The sequence below is a fragment of the Fomitiporia mediterranea genome, assembly GCF_000271605.1.
Source record: "Fomitiporia mediterranea MF3/22 unplaced genomic scaffold FOMMEscaffold_7, whole genome shotgun sequence".
Taxonomy (NCBI): domain Eukaryota; kingdom Fungi; phylum Basidiomycota; class Agaricomycetes; order Hymenochaetales; family Hymenochaetaceae; genus Fomitiporia; species Fomitiporia mediterranea.
The window spans coordinates 223,502-240,074 of NW_006760392.1; the positions used below are offsets into that span (position 1 = coordinate 223,502).

The 16,573-nt window shown below is 46.2% G+C and overlaps 6 protein-coding genes across 6 annotated transcripts; 4 read left to right on the top strand and 2 right to left on the bottom strand.

Annotated features, from left to right (window-relative positions):
• The first annotated feature begins 118 nt into the window (after positions 1-118).
• Positions 119-1,528, top strand: FOMMEDRAFT_141091 (uncharacterized protein). The gene is made up of 4 exons (XM_007267197.1): positions 119-541; positions 656-730; positions 843-1,046; positions 1,114-1,528. The coding sequence occupies exons 1-4, from the start codon at positions 494-496 to the stop codon at positions 1,201-1,203; spliced, it is 417 nt and encodes a 138-aa protein (XP_007267259.1). The 5' UTR covers positions 119-493; the 3' UTR covers positions 1,204-1,528.
• A 744-nt stretch (positions 1,529-2,272) lies between these two features.
• Positions 2,273-4,007, bottom strand: FOMMEDRAFT_87869 (Cap64 protein; the record flags this gene model as incomplete). Its single annotated transcript, XM_007267198.1, has 3 exons — positions 2,273-2,390; positions 2,461-3,577; positions 3,629-4,007. The coding sequence occupies 3 exons, from the start codon at positions 4,005-4,007 to the stop codon at positions 2,273-2,275; spliced, it is 1,614 nt and encodes a 537-aa protein (XP_007267260.1).
• Positions 4,008-4,355: 348 nt separating this feature from the next.
• FOMMEDRAFT_134511 (timeless-domain-containing protein) lies at positions 4,356-8,384 on the top strand (the record flags this gene model as incomplete). The annotated part of the gene is made up of 10 exons (XM_007267199.1): positions 4,356-5,177; positions 5,229-5,604; positions 5,650-5,900; positions 5,958-6,291; positions 6,345-6,445; positions 6,498-6,794; positions 6,857-7,072; positions 7,134-7,296; positions 7,359-7,457; positions 7,513-8,384. 10 exons carry the CDS (start codon positions 4,356-4,358, stop codon positions 8,382-8,384), a joined length of 3,531 nt encoding a protein of 1,176 aa, XP_007267261.1.
• Positions 8,385-8,641: 257 nt separating this feature from the next.
• Positions 8,642-10,563, top strand: FOMMEDRAFT_20621 (uncharacterized protein). The gene is made up of 8 exons (XM_007267200.1): positions 8,642-8,776; positions 8,844-8,912; positions 8,972-9,009; positions 9,093-9,224; positions 9,328-9,432; positions 9,494-9,547; positions 9,608-9,665; positions 9,728-10,563. Exons 1-8 carry the CDS (start codon positions 8,743-8,745, stop codon positions 10,171-10,173), a joined length of 936 nt encoding a protein of 311 aa, XP_007267262.1. The 5' UTR covers positions 8,642-8,742; the 3' UTR covers positions 10,174-10,563.
• Positions 10,564-10,965: 402 nt separating this feature from the next.
• FOMMEDRAFT_87837 (uncharacterized protein) lies at positions 10,966-11,175 on the top strand (the record flags this gene model as incomplete). Its single annotated transcript, XM_007267201.1, has 1 exon — positions 10,966-11,175. A coding segment is annotated over one exon (210 nt), but the record flags the coding sequence as incomplete, so codon positions are not given.
• A 3,081-nt stretch (positions 11,176-14,256) lies between these two features.
• Positions 14,257-14,954, bottom strand: FOMMEDRAFT_156975 (uncharacterized protein; the record flags this gene model as incomplete). Its single annotated transcript, XM_007267202.1, has 3 exons — positions 14,257-14,387; positions 14,439-14,637; positions 14,811-14,954. 3 exons carry the CDS (start codon positions 14,952-14,954, stop codon positions 14,257-14,259), a joined length of 474 nt encoding a protein of 157 aa, XP_007267264.1.
• Between the last annotated feature and the right edge of the window lie 1,619 nt (positions 14,955-16,573).

Genomic DNA, 16,573 nt, shown 5'->3' on the forward strand with positions numbered 1-16,573 from the left:
TGATCAAGGCGGGCGATCCGAGGTGCTGCCTCATCTCTCAAACCTCTTGGATCAATAAAGCTCCCTCAATCTTCCCAGCTCGCTCGCCCGAGCGCAGGGCTGGCATCTTCACGCTCGTGCTATCTGCTCAAGGCTCTCTTCGACGCAGCTTTCGTGAAGGTCTCGATCTCGTGCCACCACGATTGACGGTCATCGCTAGTGGAACGCGGAGATACTTAAACTTGCATTCGTGTTGGAATCCCACGCAGAAAGTATCAACAAAAGATAGCCATTCGTTCATTAGACGCCCCGTCCATTCATTTCACGTCGCTAGAGACAGCCGTTCTCACCACACTCGTTTCAGCCCCTACGTCTGTTTCTTAAGTTTCCTTTCCTCAAGTTCTCCCTCCTTGCCACAGACCCGAGAGTTATAGACTTATCTCCCGGCCTTTTGGTTGTTGACCTACGGATTGTCATCATCTGACAACACGGAATAACCAAAGTGCAGATCAAAATGTATCGACACCCTTTCGCAAATCCGGAGCATCTCTATGAGCGCGCAGTGAGTTCCATTTCACGTATTCATGCACATTAGCATTCCGTCGCCGAATTCCCGTGCGAAGAAAAAGGTTATATGCATGCTAATCCTTGTCCTCACTGCTTCTTTTCATCTTAGATCACGCCCGATGTCTACGCGGACCGCCGCTCTCAAGCAACAGGTCTCGGACCATACACATATCGAAGCTTCATGGTAAGTACTCGTAAATATCCTCACTGAAATATGTTTCTAATCCAAAGTATCGTTTCTACACACGTTCACGACAACATTCACGCATATGACAAATATATGTTTATTCGCCTAGCCGATGGCTTCTCAATCTAGTTTCTTTTCTGACCGTCCAAAGCACCCATTCGCTGACGTGGAACGCGGAAGAGGACGAGCAGCGTCTCTGCCTGATGTCCGGCGACCAGTAAATCGATATGAGCCGATGACGTGGCTTGAAGAGTTTGACGAGACGCAGAGCGAACCTGGGGGAAGGAGGCGCGCGTGGAGACGTGTGATTCGAGTGAGTGCTGTCAGCCAGATACTGAACCTTCTTCTCATGTTCTGATATCCTGCTACTGGACATGAAGCGTATGACCCGTCGAGCGCGCCGCGGTCTAGAGAAGGTTCGTGCGTTGCTGTATCGGGACGACAGACGCTCGATTTCCGGATTTCGGTGACCTTCACACTTCGTGGACGGGACCCCCACAACACTCAATTCGTCACTCTAATGCCCATAGCTACTCATCACGCATATACGACTAGAAGGGTGCACGAACACAGCTGCACTTAACTACAAAAAGAATCCGCTACGTGCATTATGTGTCACTATAGACATAGCATGCAGGTTTACTTCTCTTAATGATTGATGAATGGAATTGCGACATCCCAGGGACGCTCTTTTCGTTCTATCACACCTATTCATTTATACCATTCATTTCCATATACCACCTCTCACCCTCCTCATTGCCCTTTCCCCTGGACTCTTCATCTTCCCAAGTGCCGCCTGAACGATTTATCACGCCTGGATTCTCTGCCTCCTGTCCTCCGTTAATTACCGCTGCTTTTATTGCTCATATTACATGTTGTACGCCAAAACTACTGCATTTCCCCTTTCCTTATTCCTACTGTCCTTCTGCTCTCCCGTGTACCTTGCTATTGTAGTTCATTTGTACTGTATTGCAATGTTCGCATACTCCATTAATTTCCTCTGGCATCCTGTAATCATTACAATGTCCATGTTGATGCTCTCGGTTCATTTTTACTTGGGCTACTTATGCAGTGTAGAATCATAAACACTTTATCATATTTACTATTGGTTCATTGGTTGCTCTTTGTCATGTCATAACTATTTTTCCTTGGACAGAAACGATTCAGGCCAAGCCACTCTGAATAGTTAAGTTTGCTTTGGCTCATATATAGGTCTATATAATTAGGAAATCAAGATAGTACGACTGCGAGAGGGTGAAAGAAGTGTCATTGTCCATTTGTGCCATTGTCCACGGGTAAGGAATGCATTCCATAGAATCCGAAGTGAGTAAGTGGCAAGATTCGAGAGACTTGAGGGACAACGGATGCGTGTGATTGCTTTGGAATTTGATGGATGCGATTAAACCCCAATAAGAACAAACAGATATAAATATGGGATATGATCGTCTCAAACAAACCAAATGAATGAACCGAAGAACAGATGCCACTATGAACGGGAGGAGCGTGCAAGGGAGGAAGTGGTGAGATGACAAGGTGGTATCATGAAGAGAAAATTCCAAGAAGTCGGAACGCAGGTACAGTTTGCCCCTCATCGCCCATTAATTGACATTCGACGAAGTGCGAGCCTCGTGTTACGTAGTGGTCGATTACGGTGACGCTATTCCAACAAAACACAATGACAAGTCAGTATTCTCAAGACAAATAATTGAAGGAAAATAGTGACTCACGTCGGAGTGGTCTCATCTACAAATCCTCTATTCCTCAGCATTCGAGCACCAGGCACATTATCATCAACCCAACACTGTACCGCACTGCCAGGATCATCATCCCTCAATGGTTCCACAAGGTAATACACCGCAACATCACCCGCGCCAACCTGAATCGGAACACGCAACCGACTCGTTGGCTGAGCACTACTCCAATAATGCTCATACGCAGTCAAGCCCACAGACCCAGGTGAGGGATGCACCTGCGTCCATCCCGAGCCGGTAAACAAACTCGGAGGGAGAGGGTTGATGAGGTCGTTGGCGCTGACGCAGTATGGTGCGACTTCCTCTGCTGAAGCTCGTTGTTGTTCCCCTGGAGGAGCGGATACACGACCGAGAGGTACACGGAGGTGAGGGTTGTGTTTTGCCGCGCTGTCGACGCCACCTGCACCGTCCGCAAGACGATTACCCAGACCACCAAATAAACCATGTTTGTCCATCAATGGCGCGTCATTCGCACCTGCGCCTGCACCAGGTTCGGAGAGGAGTGGCGAAGCGACATCGAATGCATGCCCAGTCGCAACAGCCCAAGCACTACATACTTGCGATTGGAAGTAGTGGATAAGTACATCAGCGATGAGTTCGTGGCCCGCAGAGCTAGCCAACACGGGGTCGGCGTAATATGCCTTGATTGAGTCCGGTTTCGCAATATAGGAAGGGAAGAGAGTCGGTTTGGTGCTGATGTGCGGGACATCATAAAATTGTGCAATCACATTATGAACGATTTCTGGTCCATGGAATCCATAGGTATCAATAATCTGCGGACTAAAATGGCCTAAAATGACAACCGCGGGCTGGTCTGGCCGAACGAGGATAGAGCGGACGAGAAGCTCAAAGTGTGCCTTCCACGCATCATCTAAGGGGTCGTCCACGTCGAAATCAAGAATAACGAGGTCTGTCACATCCGGAAGGTGGTGTGCGCTGCAAAAGGAGAAGTAGGCTGAGTCTGTACGTCTTTGTGCACCATTAGTGAGTTCGGAGGCAGGGTGAGGGAATACTTCGTTCCACCATTGGAAGAAGCGGGAGGGATAGCACCTCGGAGAGATTGGGTCATCACCGGCACCATGACATGCAGATACTATATGTAGTTCTTATCAGCCTAACTCACAGTAGGAGTCCAGGTACATACCTGATCCCCCGAGAATGCTGATTGTTACTGGCAAGCCAGACAGAGCTTTGTGAATAACACGCTGAACACGAGCACCACTTCCCAGATGCATCCTGCTCTTCATCAGAGCATGAATCCCATGTTTTGCACCAACAGCGTCACCAGGTCCAAACAAGGGACAAAACTCGAACGGATTCGGGTCTGTATCAGTTGCATTCATATAGTTCTTTGGAGTGAGACGACTAGTATCCGTATAGCCATGCCGCGGAAGAGAAGGATCTGAGGGTAAGACGAAGCGAGTGAGGACGATAATGAAGACGAATAGCATTAGGATGATCCAGATGCGATTCGTCACGCCAAACGTCTTCTGGTTCAGTCGCGAGTTTTTTTCAGAGTCCATATCGGCGGCCGAGCCTGTCAAGGCCCGCGATCCGGCTCGAGGCGGCGAGATATGTGCAGAGCCTTTGGCTGTTCTTCGTTGCATTTTAGGACGCTGCTCTATCGAATCTGGAGATGAGAGGGAGAGGCGGGCGTCATGAACGTCGGAGAGAGAGCGTCAAAATGGCGCTCCCGAATGAGCGGCGAAGACCAGATTTCGTGTGAGACTGCCGTTCTGATCGACGCTCCCCCTTTCGGCAATAGCAGATCTACGCGTTACACTCACACCTTGTCACGAATCACGGTCGCGTGACGCCCAGAGGACGCGACTCTGGCTTGACGCGTCCCTCACTATACTCCGAGCTATCTCATGGACCGTGACGAGGAGATTTCTGTACAGTCGGACGATGAAGAGAGACAAGAACAGATCGACAGACGCGCTATCCTCGCCCCTGCTATCAACGATGTTGTCACGGCACTCGGCGGCTATGAGGGCGACACCTACGTGCTTGGTGATGAATGTTACGGCTGTCTAAAGGACCTCAAGAAATTCTGGCGTAAGGACGACACGGATGACGAGCGTACAGTAGCTCGAATATTTTGGGAGGCGCGTGTCCTTCCAAATGATCTCGTCCCGATCCTTCTCGCGACCGCAGGCAAGGGTCTTGTAACCGACAAGTGTGCCATCGCATGTGCAGATATCATTACGGCGATGACTTGGCCTATCGACCTTGCCGAAGAACTCAAGGAGCTTGATGAGGAGCTTGACAAGGGCACGGACTACACGCAACTGCTGCAGAGCCATTTGCACTATAAGGCGGCACTCCTTCGACCAGGTGTAATTCAAGCTCTATTTGGTATTTTGCTTCCATGTATTGCAAAAGACAAAAAGGAGCGGTCGGAACGTGACGGGCAAATCATCAACGTTATCTTACATTTATTCCGAAATCTGGCGTTTATCAAGGACCGGGCGCCGAATATGCACGCCAGTGCCAATCATGCCGAATTGTCGGCTCTGCAGTCGAGATTGGTTAAAACGTATGCCGAAGCCCACGTTTTGGAACTCCTTGTTACCATCGCTTCTAATGCGAAGGATCCGTTCTTCAATCAATGGAATACCTTGGTGTTAGAAATATTCTACCTCCTGTTCCGAAGTGTATTTCCATCTGCTCTCGCAGTGGACCAGACAAAAGTAAGTATGAAACATCAGTTCAAAATTATCCATCTAAATTGAGTATTCCAGAGAGCACAGAAGACACTTTCAGAGCTTCTTGCAGCCGAGAACAAGCTCAAACTGGAGAATTCCCGAAAAGCTTCTTCCCGGCATTCACGATTCGGTACCACGATCTCTGTGATTCGTAACCCGAACAAAGCGCAGCAGATTAATGGGGACACAACGTCAGCTCCCATTCCGAGTGACGCATCAACCCCGAAAGTAGTCCTGCACCGTCAGCAAGCGCTTAATCAAGAAACCGGCAACATTCTGGATATGAAGAAGCGAAGACAATATAAAAAGACGAACAAAGTGGATGAACTTGGACTACAGGACTATCTCGACCAAGAGGCAAAGACCATACTCCAAGGACTTGCTCGAACCTTCGTCGAAGTATGCTTTAATAGTGAGTAACCCGTTCCACAATAGACCTTTTGCTTATGGAGTGTAGCTTTCCTCGCTTCCATACTGAAGGACATCAAGTCCGAACGTCCAAAAATCACCGAGAAAGACCACTTACGCCTACTGTTTGCGACTCGTTGGTTCCTTGAATTCTTTCTGGCTGTCCGTACAGCACAGATAGAGAATTCAGAACAAGACGGACAATCGATTAAATGGCAATTTGATCTTGTCAGTGAAATCGTTGAACGCAGTTGGATTGTGTGGATTCTAAAACGGATGCGCGGGGCGGTGGAGGAAAAGGTGACGTCTTGCCATTTAACTATAGGACGCCGGTGAATACTGAGTCAACCTCAACAGCCGAAACTCTGGACCGAGTTGCAGGCGGGAGTTGAATGCCTCATCCAGTTACTAGCACTCATCGATACCATGCACTCCACCGAACTGGAAGACCCAGAATTATCGGAAGCGGCTGAACTTCTTCAACAGCAACTCGTATACAATGGCGAGGTACTTGATATATCAGTGGATTCACTACGTGCATATAAGGAGGGGGTCCAGAGCCTGCAGTACCTTGATGCAAGTGTAAAGCTTGGTTATTCATTACTGAGAATGCTGGAGAAGTGGGCGAGGGAGCGTGGCGGCGGAGAACTGCTCGTGAGGAAAAAGAAAGCAAAGCGTAGAAAGAGGAAAGGTAAGACAACTCTACATCACAAAGTAAGGTCATGAAATGACGAGTGTGCCTAGATGAGGTCGATGAGGAAGAAATACAAGTACAACCAGAGCCAGATTCAGACGAGGAGCACGCTGTGCAAGAAATTATCTTCACCTTTGAAACATTTGAACTGGTGTGTCCTGTGAAACCTTCCTTCTTCAATACTTACTAATACTTGTCGCCAGAAATTTGCACATGAAGAGATCACTCACACACTCATGACGTACTTGGGACGATACGAAGAGTTCACTTCATCAGAGCAAATGAAGCGAGTAGTCAACCTCTTACATCGACAAGCTGTGAAGGCGAAGGCGGAGGGACTATTCTTTAAAGTCTCGACATTGAACCTCTTCAGAAACATCCTAAGTAGACAAGCGACGCTTCCCCGCGAGCAACCTTACAAAGACCTTGTTGCTCTGATCAACTTCATCCTGCGCAAGTTCTTCAAAGCGGTGGCAGAGGATCCGATGCTTATCGTTGAAGTAAGTATTCTTTATCTCTGCGATACCCTTTTCTCTGAGACTTAGTTCGCCTCCTTGATCAGGCATTTTACCCGAAGACTCGCAACCGCTGGAAGAAGTATTCGAGTTGGGAGCCAGAAGCAAAGGTTGACAGAGGACGTGACAAAGATGTAGAGACCGACAAGCATCCGGCAGAAGTTCAGGTGAAGAAAGGATTCTCGTGGAGCGAGCAGCTTGGAATCGCGATCGCTTGTTTGTTGGAGAATGGACAACAAGAGCTTGTCGACTGGGTGAAAGAGGCGTGTAGTAGTCATAGAACCTCTCTCGCTTTTGTTTTACTGACGTCTTGATGACTGTTAGATCTTGATGATGACCATTGGCCAGCGACAGCGGATTATAGAGGAGACTGACGAATCACTGTCCCAGCCTCTATTCGACGACATGGATGACGACGCCGCACGCGATGCCGCAAATAAGCTGCGTCAACCATCGAACGAGGCCCTGGCCAAATTCCAAGATTATCGTGAGCATGCATGACAGTGACATCCTCAACTTCGTCTAACACTCATTACCCTCACCCTTCAGTGATTCCATATACGAGCGACGAACACGCTGACGCTGCTACAAAGAACTCACACATGAAACTACTCTTCCGTCTCTTGAAGTTCTCCGTTTTAAATGAGAGTAAGTAACTCCCTACAGTCTCCTTGTCAGTGATTCACTGATGCATTAAATTCAGATGCCGACGAGCTTGAGTGGTTCGTTCCTGCAGCAATTTTGCCAGCAGACCTCGAAAGCTCCTTGAAAGTAATCAACCAATTCATCGATACCCCACTCGACCTCGGAGGGAAGAAAGCAACACAAATGCTGACCAAAAAATCCCGTCGGCGTCGACGCCGCCGCGCCCCTTCTTCCTCCGGTTCAGAGAATGGAATATCATCTGACGACGAAAGTCACAAGAAGCGGGCCAAGAAGAAGAAAGAGAAGGAGAAATACAAGAGTGCACAGTTTATTGAGGATTCAGACGTGGAGTACGGTGATGATGAAGCGTTCTGGGCTCGAGAACGCGCACAACGCGAGAAGACGGAGAGGCTTGCGGCGGAAGGGAAAATGGCGTCCTTGCGTGCGACGGGTACTAAAAAGCGGAAGAAACCGCGAGGAACTTCTGCACTGAACAATACAGCGGCGAGTGGGGAGGAGACGAGTACAAAAAGGAGGAAGAGCTCACCGAAGTCAGTGAACGGCGTGAGCGACAATGAAGACATCGGAGTATTGCGTTCGTCCGCCTCAGAATCAGACTCTGGCTCGGACTCGGACGAGCTTGGCGTAGACGCAGTTCTGGACAAGAATACAAGCTCAACACCGCAGAAGACAAAGAAGAAAGTGAAGCCACGCCCAAGACCGCGCAAAATTAGGCATACTCCGGATGAAGATGCGCAAGAGGCGTCCGAATCACCTGCGGCCGCTAATCCACCAGCAAAAACGGATACTAGTACTACTACTGCTTCACGCTTACCCGAAGACGCGGACGTTGAATCTGACCTTGACGTCCAGGCGCGAAAGCCAAAGACCAAGACGAGGGTGGTTTTTTCTGATGATGAGGATGGGTAGACATTTTCTCAGCGCTCTGTAATTTCCACGATAATATGTATAGGTTATCCCGTGTACACAGTACAGTGCTGCTAAATTAAATGGCTTTGCATGCTAAAAATAGAAACCACTCGGATGACTGATGTCATCCAAAAGAAGCAATTCTTTCTCATTTCGCTGACTTTCTTTGTGACATAATATCACATGACCTGCACAGCCAAAGAGGGGGGCGCCGCAGCCCGGACTGCCTCGCGCAGTCTTCTTGTCTTCCAGTGCAGGTCACCACGTATACATACTCCATCCACCTCGTTATTCGCATTTTACTCTAGTATCTGCAGCATTCGAACCTCTGCCTCTATCTTCCGAAAGGATTGCACAAATGAATACAGCAACACGAGTCCCGCCGCCACAAGGTAGGTAATCCAAGAGCATCTCATCAAAGTATTATTAACGTCGTACGAATTTAATTCTTCTATACAGGCGCACCTCCCTCGTACGCATTCGTTACGAGAGTATATCGTAGGAGTCTGCGACCGGTCGTAGTATTCGGTAAGTTGCCATTGTTTATCTGCGGGTTAATCGTGCCGTATGTTGACTGCTCTACCCAGTCAGTTTCCTCGGCGGTTTATGGGCATTAGTCTGGGGTGTACGTCGACGTGTTTCTCGCCATTTGCTGTGGCCCTTTATCGCTCACTCTCTCTTGATATTCTCCCTTCGCTACGCAATTAGATTGCGTCTTTCCGCGATATATCTGTCGACAATGATCATGCCGCGAAACTCGAGGTCTTTGATATCGTGTTAGGCTCTTTATACATGGCAACTTTCGTCATTGAGCTCTTCGGTCTTGCAGCAGCGTCAATGGTACGCGAAATTTTCCTAGTTCTCTGCTCCCACCTCGCTCGTTGCTAATAAGGCACTCTTCTCACAAATTCCAATTATTGTTGTCAATGCCATCTATAAATAGCAAAAATTGCCGATGATTCGGGCCTATGCATTTTTGTCACTTGGTGCTGCGGTCGTTGTCATTGCTACGGAACTTATCCGTGTAATCATCCATTTCGTGTTCAAGGCAAGTGGTTCTCAAAGGAATGCTACTTTACAGCTTCTCATTGGCTTTGCTTGGTATTCAGAATACTTTGATCAGCGAGTGTCAGGCGTTGGTAAACGGAGAGACCATCACAACAGTAAGTAATAATAGATTGGCAACCTGACGGTTCATCATTGACATCTGACTTCCATCTCAGCGTTTTGGCATTTGGGGAACGACCACTGAAACACTTGATGGGCAAACTGCTGAGGAGTGTAAGTTTGCACTCATCAGATTGGCGGCAATCGCCCCAAATGCTTACTCTATCTTGCTTTAGTCTGCAGAGATGCCTGGTCGCACGATTCGTTCTCCGAGATCGCCTGGTTCATCGTCACGGCAATCCTATCGCTTCTATTTGCTTCAATAGCGTTCTCGTATTACCGTCAAATGCTCGATCCGTCCTCTATCGTGAATGTTTCACGCAATGCTGCACCGCAGCACTACAATCCTCCATATGCGGCAGGAGCCTATGGCTATAACAACGGTCCGTACGGCGGATTCGGTGCAAGTGGTTATGGACCGCCGCCAGGCCCGCCACCTGCTCAGAGTCAAGCATACGTACCTCAGTATGACCCCGCGAAATTGCCTGATTATGAGCAAGGTGGATATACTGGTACTACAGGTGATAGGAAGGGAGATGACGACTTGAAGGGCGGTGCAGACCCATTCTCGGATTTTGAACACAGGAAGGGTAGTGGTGAGGGGAGCCGGGATCGTGTATGATTAATATCCCGTTTGTGGTACTTGACAAAGTTCAAGGGGATGAATATGGAATCCCATACTTCAAAGGCCATTACATCGCGTTTGGTCGGTAATGTTGATACTGGCCGGCGTTTTGATTCCGAACAACATTACTCGTACCTGAATTCGAATGGCTATGTATTCCTGTTCTATCTTCTCTCATTATGACCATCCCTTTGGTTACTCGTTTATCTACTTAGAATCCCTGTGTACTATGGAACACCTGTTTCTTTAACTCATTTATCAAATGATATCACTGGGCATTTCCTTGTTTTCTACTCTTCTCTTGCTCGCCGACCACTGCATCAGTGATTTTCCGTTCTCATGATACTCGTATCCTATGTTGTTCTCACACTTTGTAATTAAACTCGCTGTATCGGACGGCTGTGCGTGTGTAAATCATGATGCGTCGTCTTTTATTGGCCTTTCTGCGCGCTCCGTTAAAGCTGCAATCACTTGCCGTACTGTTAGGATATTATCCGAGCCTTGGCATCCATGTGCTGTTTATTAGTTTGATGCACATTGATATTACAACGAATATGCATAAATACTCTGTCTGGTTGTTGACTCGTTCCTCCAGCAAACTCAAGCTTAGACTCAAGATGCGCCTTTCTACCGTCCTCCTTTTCACTGGTCTCGCTGTGAACTCTGTATTCGGTTCGATAATCGCACGACAGGAAGTCCCACGTAATATTTATCCCTCTTCTACAACCCTTCTAGTATTAATCTTCATGTCTTAAACAAAATGGTCTCGTCACTGCATGCCGAGTAGAGTGCGCTCTCACCTGCATCGCCAACGCCGACTCAGGGGGATGCTCTGCCACGGATAACGTATGTCTATGCGAGAGCAAGGAGTTCATTGGCGATGTCGAGAGTTGTATCGATAACACATGCCAAGGGCAGGATAAGGAAGAGGCGAAGCAGTTTGTACAGGACACATGTGCGAGTGTTGGGGTTCCGTATCCTGGCGGCGGAGAAGCATAAGGATAGATAGTAACGTGTTGGAGATGATTCTTGCATAAGCTCCCCCTGGTGCGTATCTTGTGATAATTTGTGGATTTGGATTGACGTATACCATTCGGTGTTTGGGGTATTGAAGATTGTAATACCCAGTAAACTCATCTACTTCACTGGGGCGAAAAGAAGTATGGAAGTAATGAAAGATCTTCGCATTGCACATGTACGCGAGAACCACCGCGATTTAGAGCTTCGTCGGTTCGGAGATAGCTATGAACGAGATCCGAGAGAAGACTTCGACAGCCATATGATTGAGTCAAGGGCAACAGTTGCTTTGGGCTTCTCGAAAAGAGGTGTCAATGTTTGCCTTAGATTCCATGTCACTCGGGACATGTATACTATCGTGTCCGGTTTGTTTCGTATCAAGGGAAGGGGAATCAAGACTCAAGACTCCAGATTGCTTGCTCATGAGTCAGCACTGACTCAGAAGGTTTATTCATGGAAATGCCTATTTGGGTTATAGCATACAAGCAGCAAGTTGCTCTTCTTGCAGTTTCTCATCAACTGACACGAGCAGCTCCACTCAGCTCGTCGGCCAGCAAGCAGTTCACGCGTTATGATATGTGGCTTTCATGTGCTCTCCGCCGACTTCCATGACATATTTCAACACTGATGTGTCGGTTCGGGCATTGGTATGTTATTTCGGAGAAAGTCTCCTGCTTTCCTCCGGATCATTCGAATTCTACATGTCTACGATAAGTCATACTATTGCATTTTTGTGCAGCCGTGCATGTGCTCCGATGGTCACCTGCAGTCGCCTACCGAATTCTTTGCGCTTGTAACTGATCTGATGCCTACTTTCTTGAGTGTATAAGTACGGGGCCCTCTGGGTCCTCGTCTTCAATAAACCAAAGACCCAAGGATGCATTTCTCCACTGTCTTCGCTCTCGTCTGCCTCTCAGTCAGCTCTGTCTCCGCATCAGTCAGCTCTGTCTCCGCATTGTTCGTTGCCAGACAGGATCTACCAGGTAAAGCTTTACCTTCTCCTCATAACTAGATCTCACATTGCTTGATGATGAACACATGTGTATGTCGAACATCGGATTCTTCTTCGCAAATCTCTTCCACGACGAAAAGCATGTGCTGATACTTGTTTATTGACTGCCGACCATGGGGACTGCGGGACAACGGATATCGCATGTTTGTGCGAGAATAACGCGTACACTGGGGATGTCACAACGTGCGTTAAGGCGAATTGCAACACAGCGGATCAGCAAGCGGCAAAGGGGTATTTGGACAACTTGTGCCAGAGCGTTGGGGCGCCTCCTCCTGCGGAATAAAGAACGAAATGTTTATGGACGACTTCTGAAATTTCTTGCTGGTATGTAATTTAAGCTAGTTCACTGGCTTGGGTTGACATCTCCCTCCCAATATCTAGTATCGGTGTTATGACTGTCAGTCGTTGTAATCTTCAATGAAGAAGTCGTGTATCCTACGAGTATAACAGTGATCATGTGGCAGTAAACAATAGAGTACATGCGTGAGTTATAGTAGCGTCATGTAATGGCATTGCCTTTCTGAACAAGAATAAAGTACGAGTCACGACGGAATGAACCTGAGTGCCTGACTTCCGTGCAGCATTAGATGTTGTCAAGATGCTTTAATAAAGCAAAACTTAGTGAGTATTTCGTTCCTAGAACAAAAAGACAATTGCATTTTCATAAATGCCCCTTTCCTGTCTAGAAGTAGATTAGGTCTGGCTCTATTTCATTCGTTCACAAGTAGCGACTAGCCTTTGGACGTGTTCCTATAAGACTTTCTTAAAGAGTGTTGTAATGATACGAAAACGTTTCTAGGTCAAACGCGCGCTTGTTCTTAACCCAGCCCAGCGAAAGCACATAAAAGACATCAAGTGCTTGAATATTTGTTGGCAGCGGGTCCAGTCATGAATCTGGAGCAACATGTGCAGCACTTTCATCAGAACCACAGCAGAGACATGAGACATGAAATCAAGATAGATTGCTCAAGTTCTCCTGGGACCGAATACTATGTCAACGAGCATCTTAAAAGAAGATCAAAAAATACGCCACTAGCCAATGCAGTTCGAGCTGTCATATGGAGAGTTGATCTGAGGAAGAACAGCCAGTGCCGTCTGTCGGTCCCGAATGTACTTCTACATCAGTCCACAACATTGATACCTCTGGTAGGTGAAGCGTGGACGCAGCGGAGAATGAAACTAAGAAAAGGGACGAGTTTGAGCTCCGCTGACTTGACAGCAAATAGAACTCAACTTTTGACTTCAGAAGGGTTTGGGCCACACTGTCTACAACGCGAACATGGACTAGGCTATCAACGTATTTCGACATTGCCTGTCTTCAATACCAAATTGCTCCATTTCGTCAGGACAGAAAGCGTTGCTGAAGATTTTCGAGAAATAAGTAGAGGGGTAAACAGCTGTCTAAACCCAAAATTGACGGAGAAGCTTATACGAGCACGTGGCATGTTTGACCTAACGCCTGCACATTCAGCAATTCAGTCTCTCACAAAGTGGGTCATTCACCAGCGGGATTCAGTTCAAGCTGGGGGTCGATCAACTCGCAAAAAATGCAGATGCACCGCAGCAGCCCTAATACCATGGTCGTAACGACGAAAAACATTTTGGGGTATAGAGCAAAATATTGTTGCATATTATTCTTGAATTCGTTGAGTCTATTGTAATGGCACCGCACAGACGTGAAGAATTTTTGGATAGACATCGTACCATCTAGCACAAAGGTTACAATCGAAGCACTGATCTCTGGTTCAAACAGTTGTGATTGGCAGGAGCGCGACCTCACCACAAATTTTGAACACATGCATCCGTCATCCTCTCTAGACTTGCAGCAATCTACTGGTATAAAAGCATGTCTCTCGTTGCCCCAACCCCTCAGAAAACACAAGCAACATGCGCCTTAATATTGCACTCGTCTTCGTCAGCATCGCCATTCCGTCTGCCTCTGCCTTAAATTTCAACAGGGAGGTTTCTAGTCAGTTTACTCATTACTTTTCATTCATTCACATACCGCTCGTCTCTAACACTACAACAGGTACAGGTTGTGCATTGCCTTGTTACGATGATGCCTTCGACGGGTTCAACTGCGGTGCAAGCCTTGACTTCTGTATATGCGACAAGCACGGGGTACTGGATAAATTCATTTCGTGTGTCGAGAAGGCATGCCCCCCAGACATCGCCACGCAGTCTGTGAAGGCATTTGAGCAAGTGTGCGAAAATTACACTCCACCAGCCACACTATGAGTGCTCTTGGCCCTAATTTCGTGTGCGTAAGTGGTTTGAAATGCTTTCTTCGCAGACCGACCTCCTTGCTGTTGCTTACAATCAAATCTCTTCAGGAGTTTCTTGTTATTCGACCTCTTGCGCTTCGGCAAAGTATCCGTCCACATCTGTCCGATTGGAGCTCCTTGTTGCGCATGGAGGGTCGTATGTTTAGTCTTGCGGTTTGTAGATATGCATTGTAGATAAACGATTCAGACGTCCTGAACCAGATAATGGCATCTTCTCAAGCCTATACTGTTTTTCATCTTCGTCCTTTGATGCTGATGATCTAGCTAAATCTGCGTGATCTACTCCCCTCCTTTCGCCGAATCATTAGGGGTGGTCAGACCTTGCGATTCGATTCACCCTGCGATTCACTGACGCGATTCACTTTGCGTCGAGGTGAATCGCGGACCCCGAAACCCCTGCGATTCGGGGTGAATCGCGTCGACAGGTGAAGCGCCTCTGGAGGCGCTTCACCTCTCAAACGCATTCTGCGATTCACCTGCACACATCTCTTTCCCTAATACTTTCCTCTTTTGTTTCATATATACAAAATTTGTAGTCCAAATTACAAAATTAATATATGATTTACCTACTGTTCCACATACAAAAATAAAAAATAAGAATAAAAATAAGAATAATAATCTACTGTATGTAAAGACCTTATACTTACTACTACTCAGCTTAATTATCTCCTTATACATGTTATACAAATTGTTAAGTTATTACAATTATATCTAAGTTTTTAGGCTGAATCAAGGAATACTATATTAAATGAATCCCATGGGTGAAACCAGGCTGGTCAGACCTGCAGCTGGGATTCAGGGGGTCATTCACCCTCCAGAATCATGAAGGAAGTGAATCTGTTAAGAGGGAAAACTTAAGGGGGGCATGCATAGACAAGGGGTGAGGTGACGATTGACTGCTCAGTGTCTCTCGTCCTTATATTGTATGTATTCTAACTGAGACATTATGAAGTCATTGTCTCGTGGTTCGTCCATTGATAAACTAATCATCTCATAATACTCCCCTTCAAACTCTTACTAGTCTGAGTAAACTGGTAAGATGTTTGACTTGTGGTACATATAGTGCTTTAGTTAATATATCTGCTTGTTGATTGTTCGTCCATATGTATTTTGCATTTATGTACTCTAACTCAATGTAGCATTTAATAAAATCTTTCTTATGATCTAAATGCTTTGTTTGTTCCGAATATTTAAGTTTGTCCAATGTAACTGTTTGTATAACAGCATTGTTATTACAATAGATATTAATTGGTGCATCAGAGACCTGCAGAATCTCTTCAGCTAAATGAGTAAGTGTGATTGCTTCCTGTGTTCCTCTTGTAAGAGCTATTAATTCAGCTTCATACATCAAATTTGCCACCAGTGTTTGTCTTTTACTTGACCACAAAACTAATGAATCACTCAAGTAAAATGTGTATCCTGATATTGTACAATGCTCTTCTTGCATCATACTGTCTGTGTCTGTATAGCTGTTCAATATTGATTGATTTGTGCTGCCAAGTTGGAGCCAGACATTGTTCATAGTTTTTAAGTACATGTAACAATGTTTAAGTACTAGATAATACTCCATACCAGGGTCATTAAGGTATTTTGCTAACTGATTTGTTGCAAATGCTATATCTGGCTGTGTACAGTCTACAATGTATCTAAGTGTGCCAACCATGTTTATGTATAATATATCAGACATTTGTTTTCTATTGTTATCAGTTTGTGATACTGTTTTTAATTGTGTACCAGGCTGCATGGGTGTTTGTACACTTTGTTTGTTTGTAAGTTTGTAACATTCTATTATACTATTAATATAATGTGTCTAATGCATCCTAATGAATCTATGCTCTCTGTTGTGTTGAATCTCTATACCAAGTAGCCAGTGTAATTTGCTACTGTCTGTATATTGTAAATGATGTACAATAGATTGTTTTATTATTGCAATAGTATTATTATTCATTGCTACAATAGTAATATTGTCAACATGTACAAATAATATGGTTACAGTTATTTCTTTCTTCTTTGCAAAGAATACAGTATTATCATGTTTGGATTTTGTTAATCTGTATTTAAGTAGTATATTAGATAGCATTTT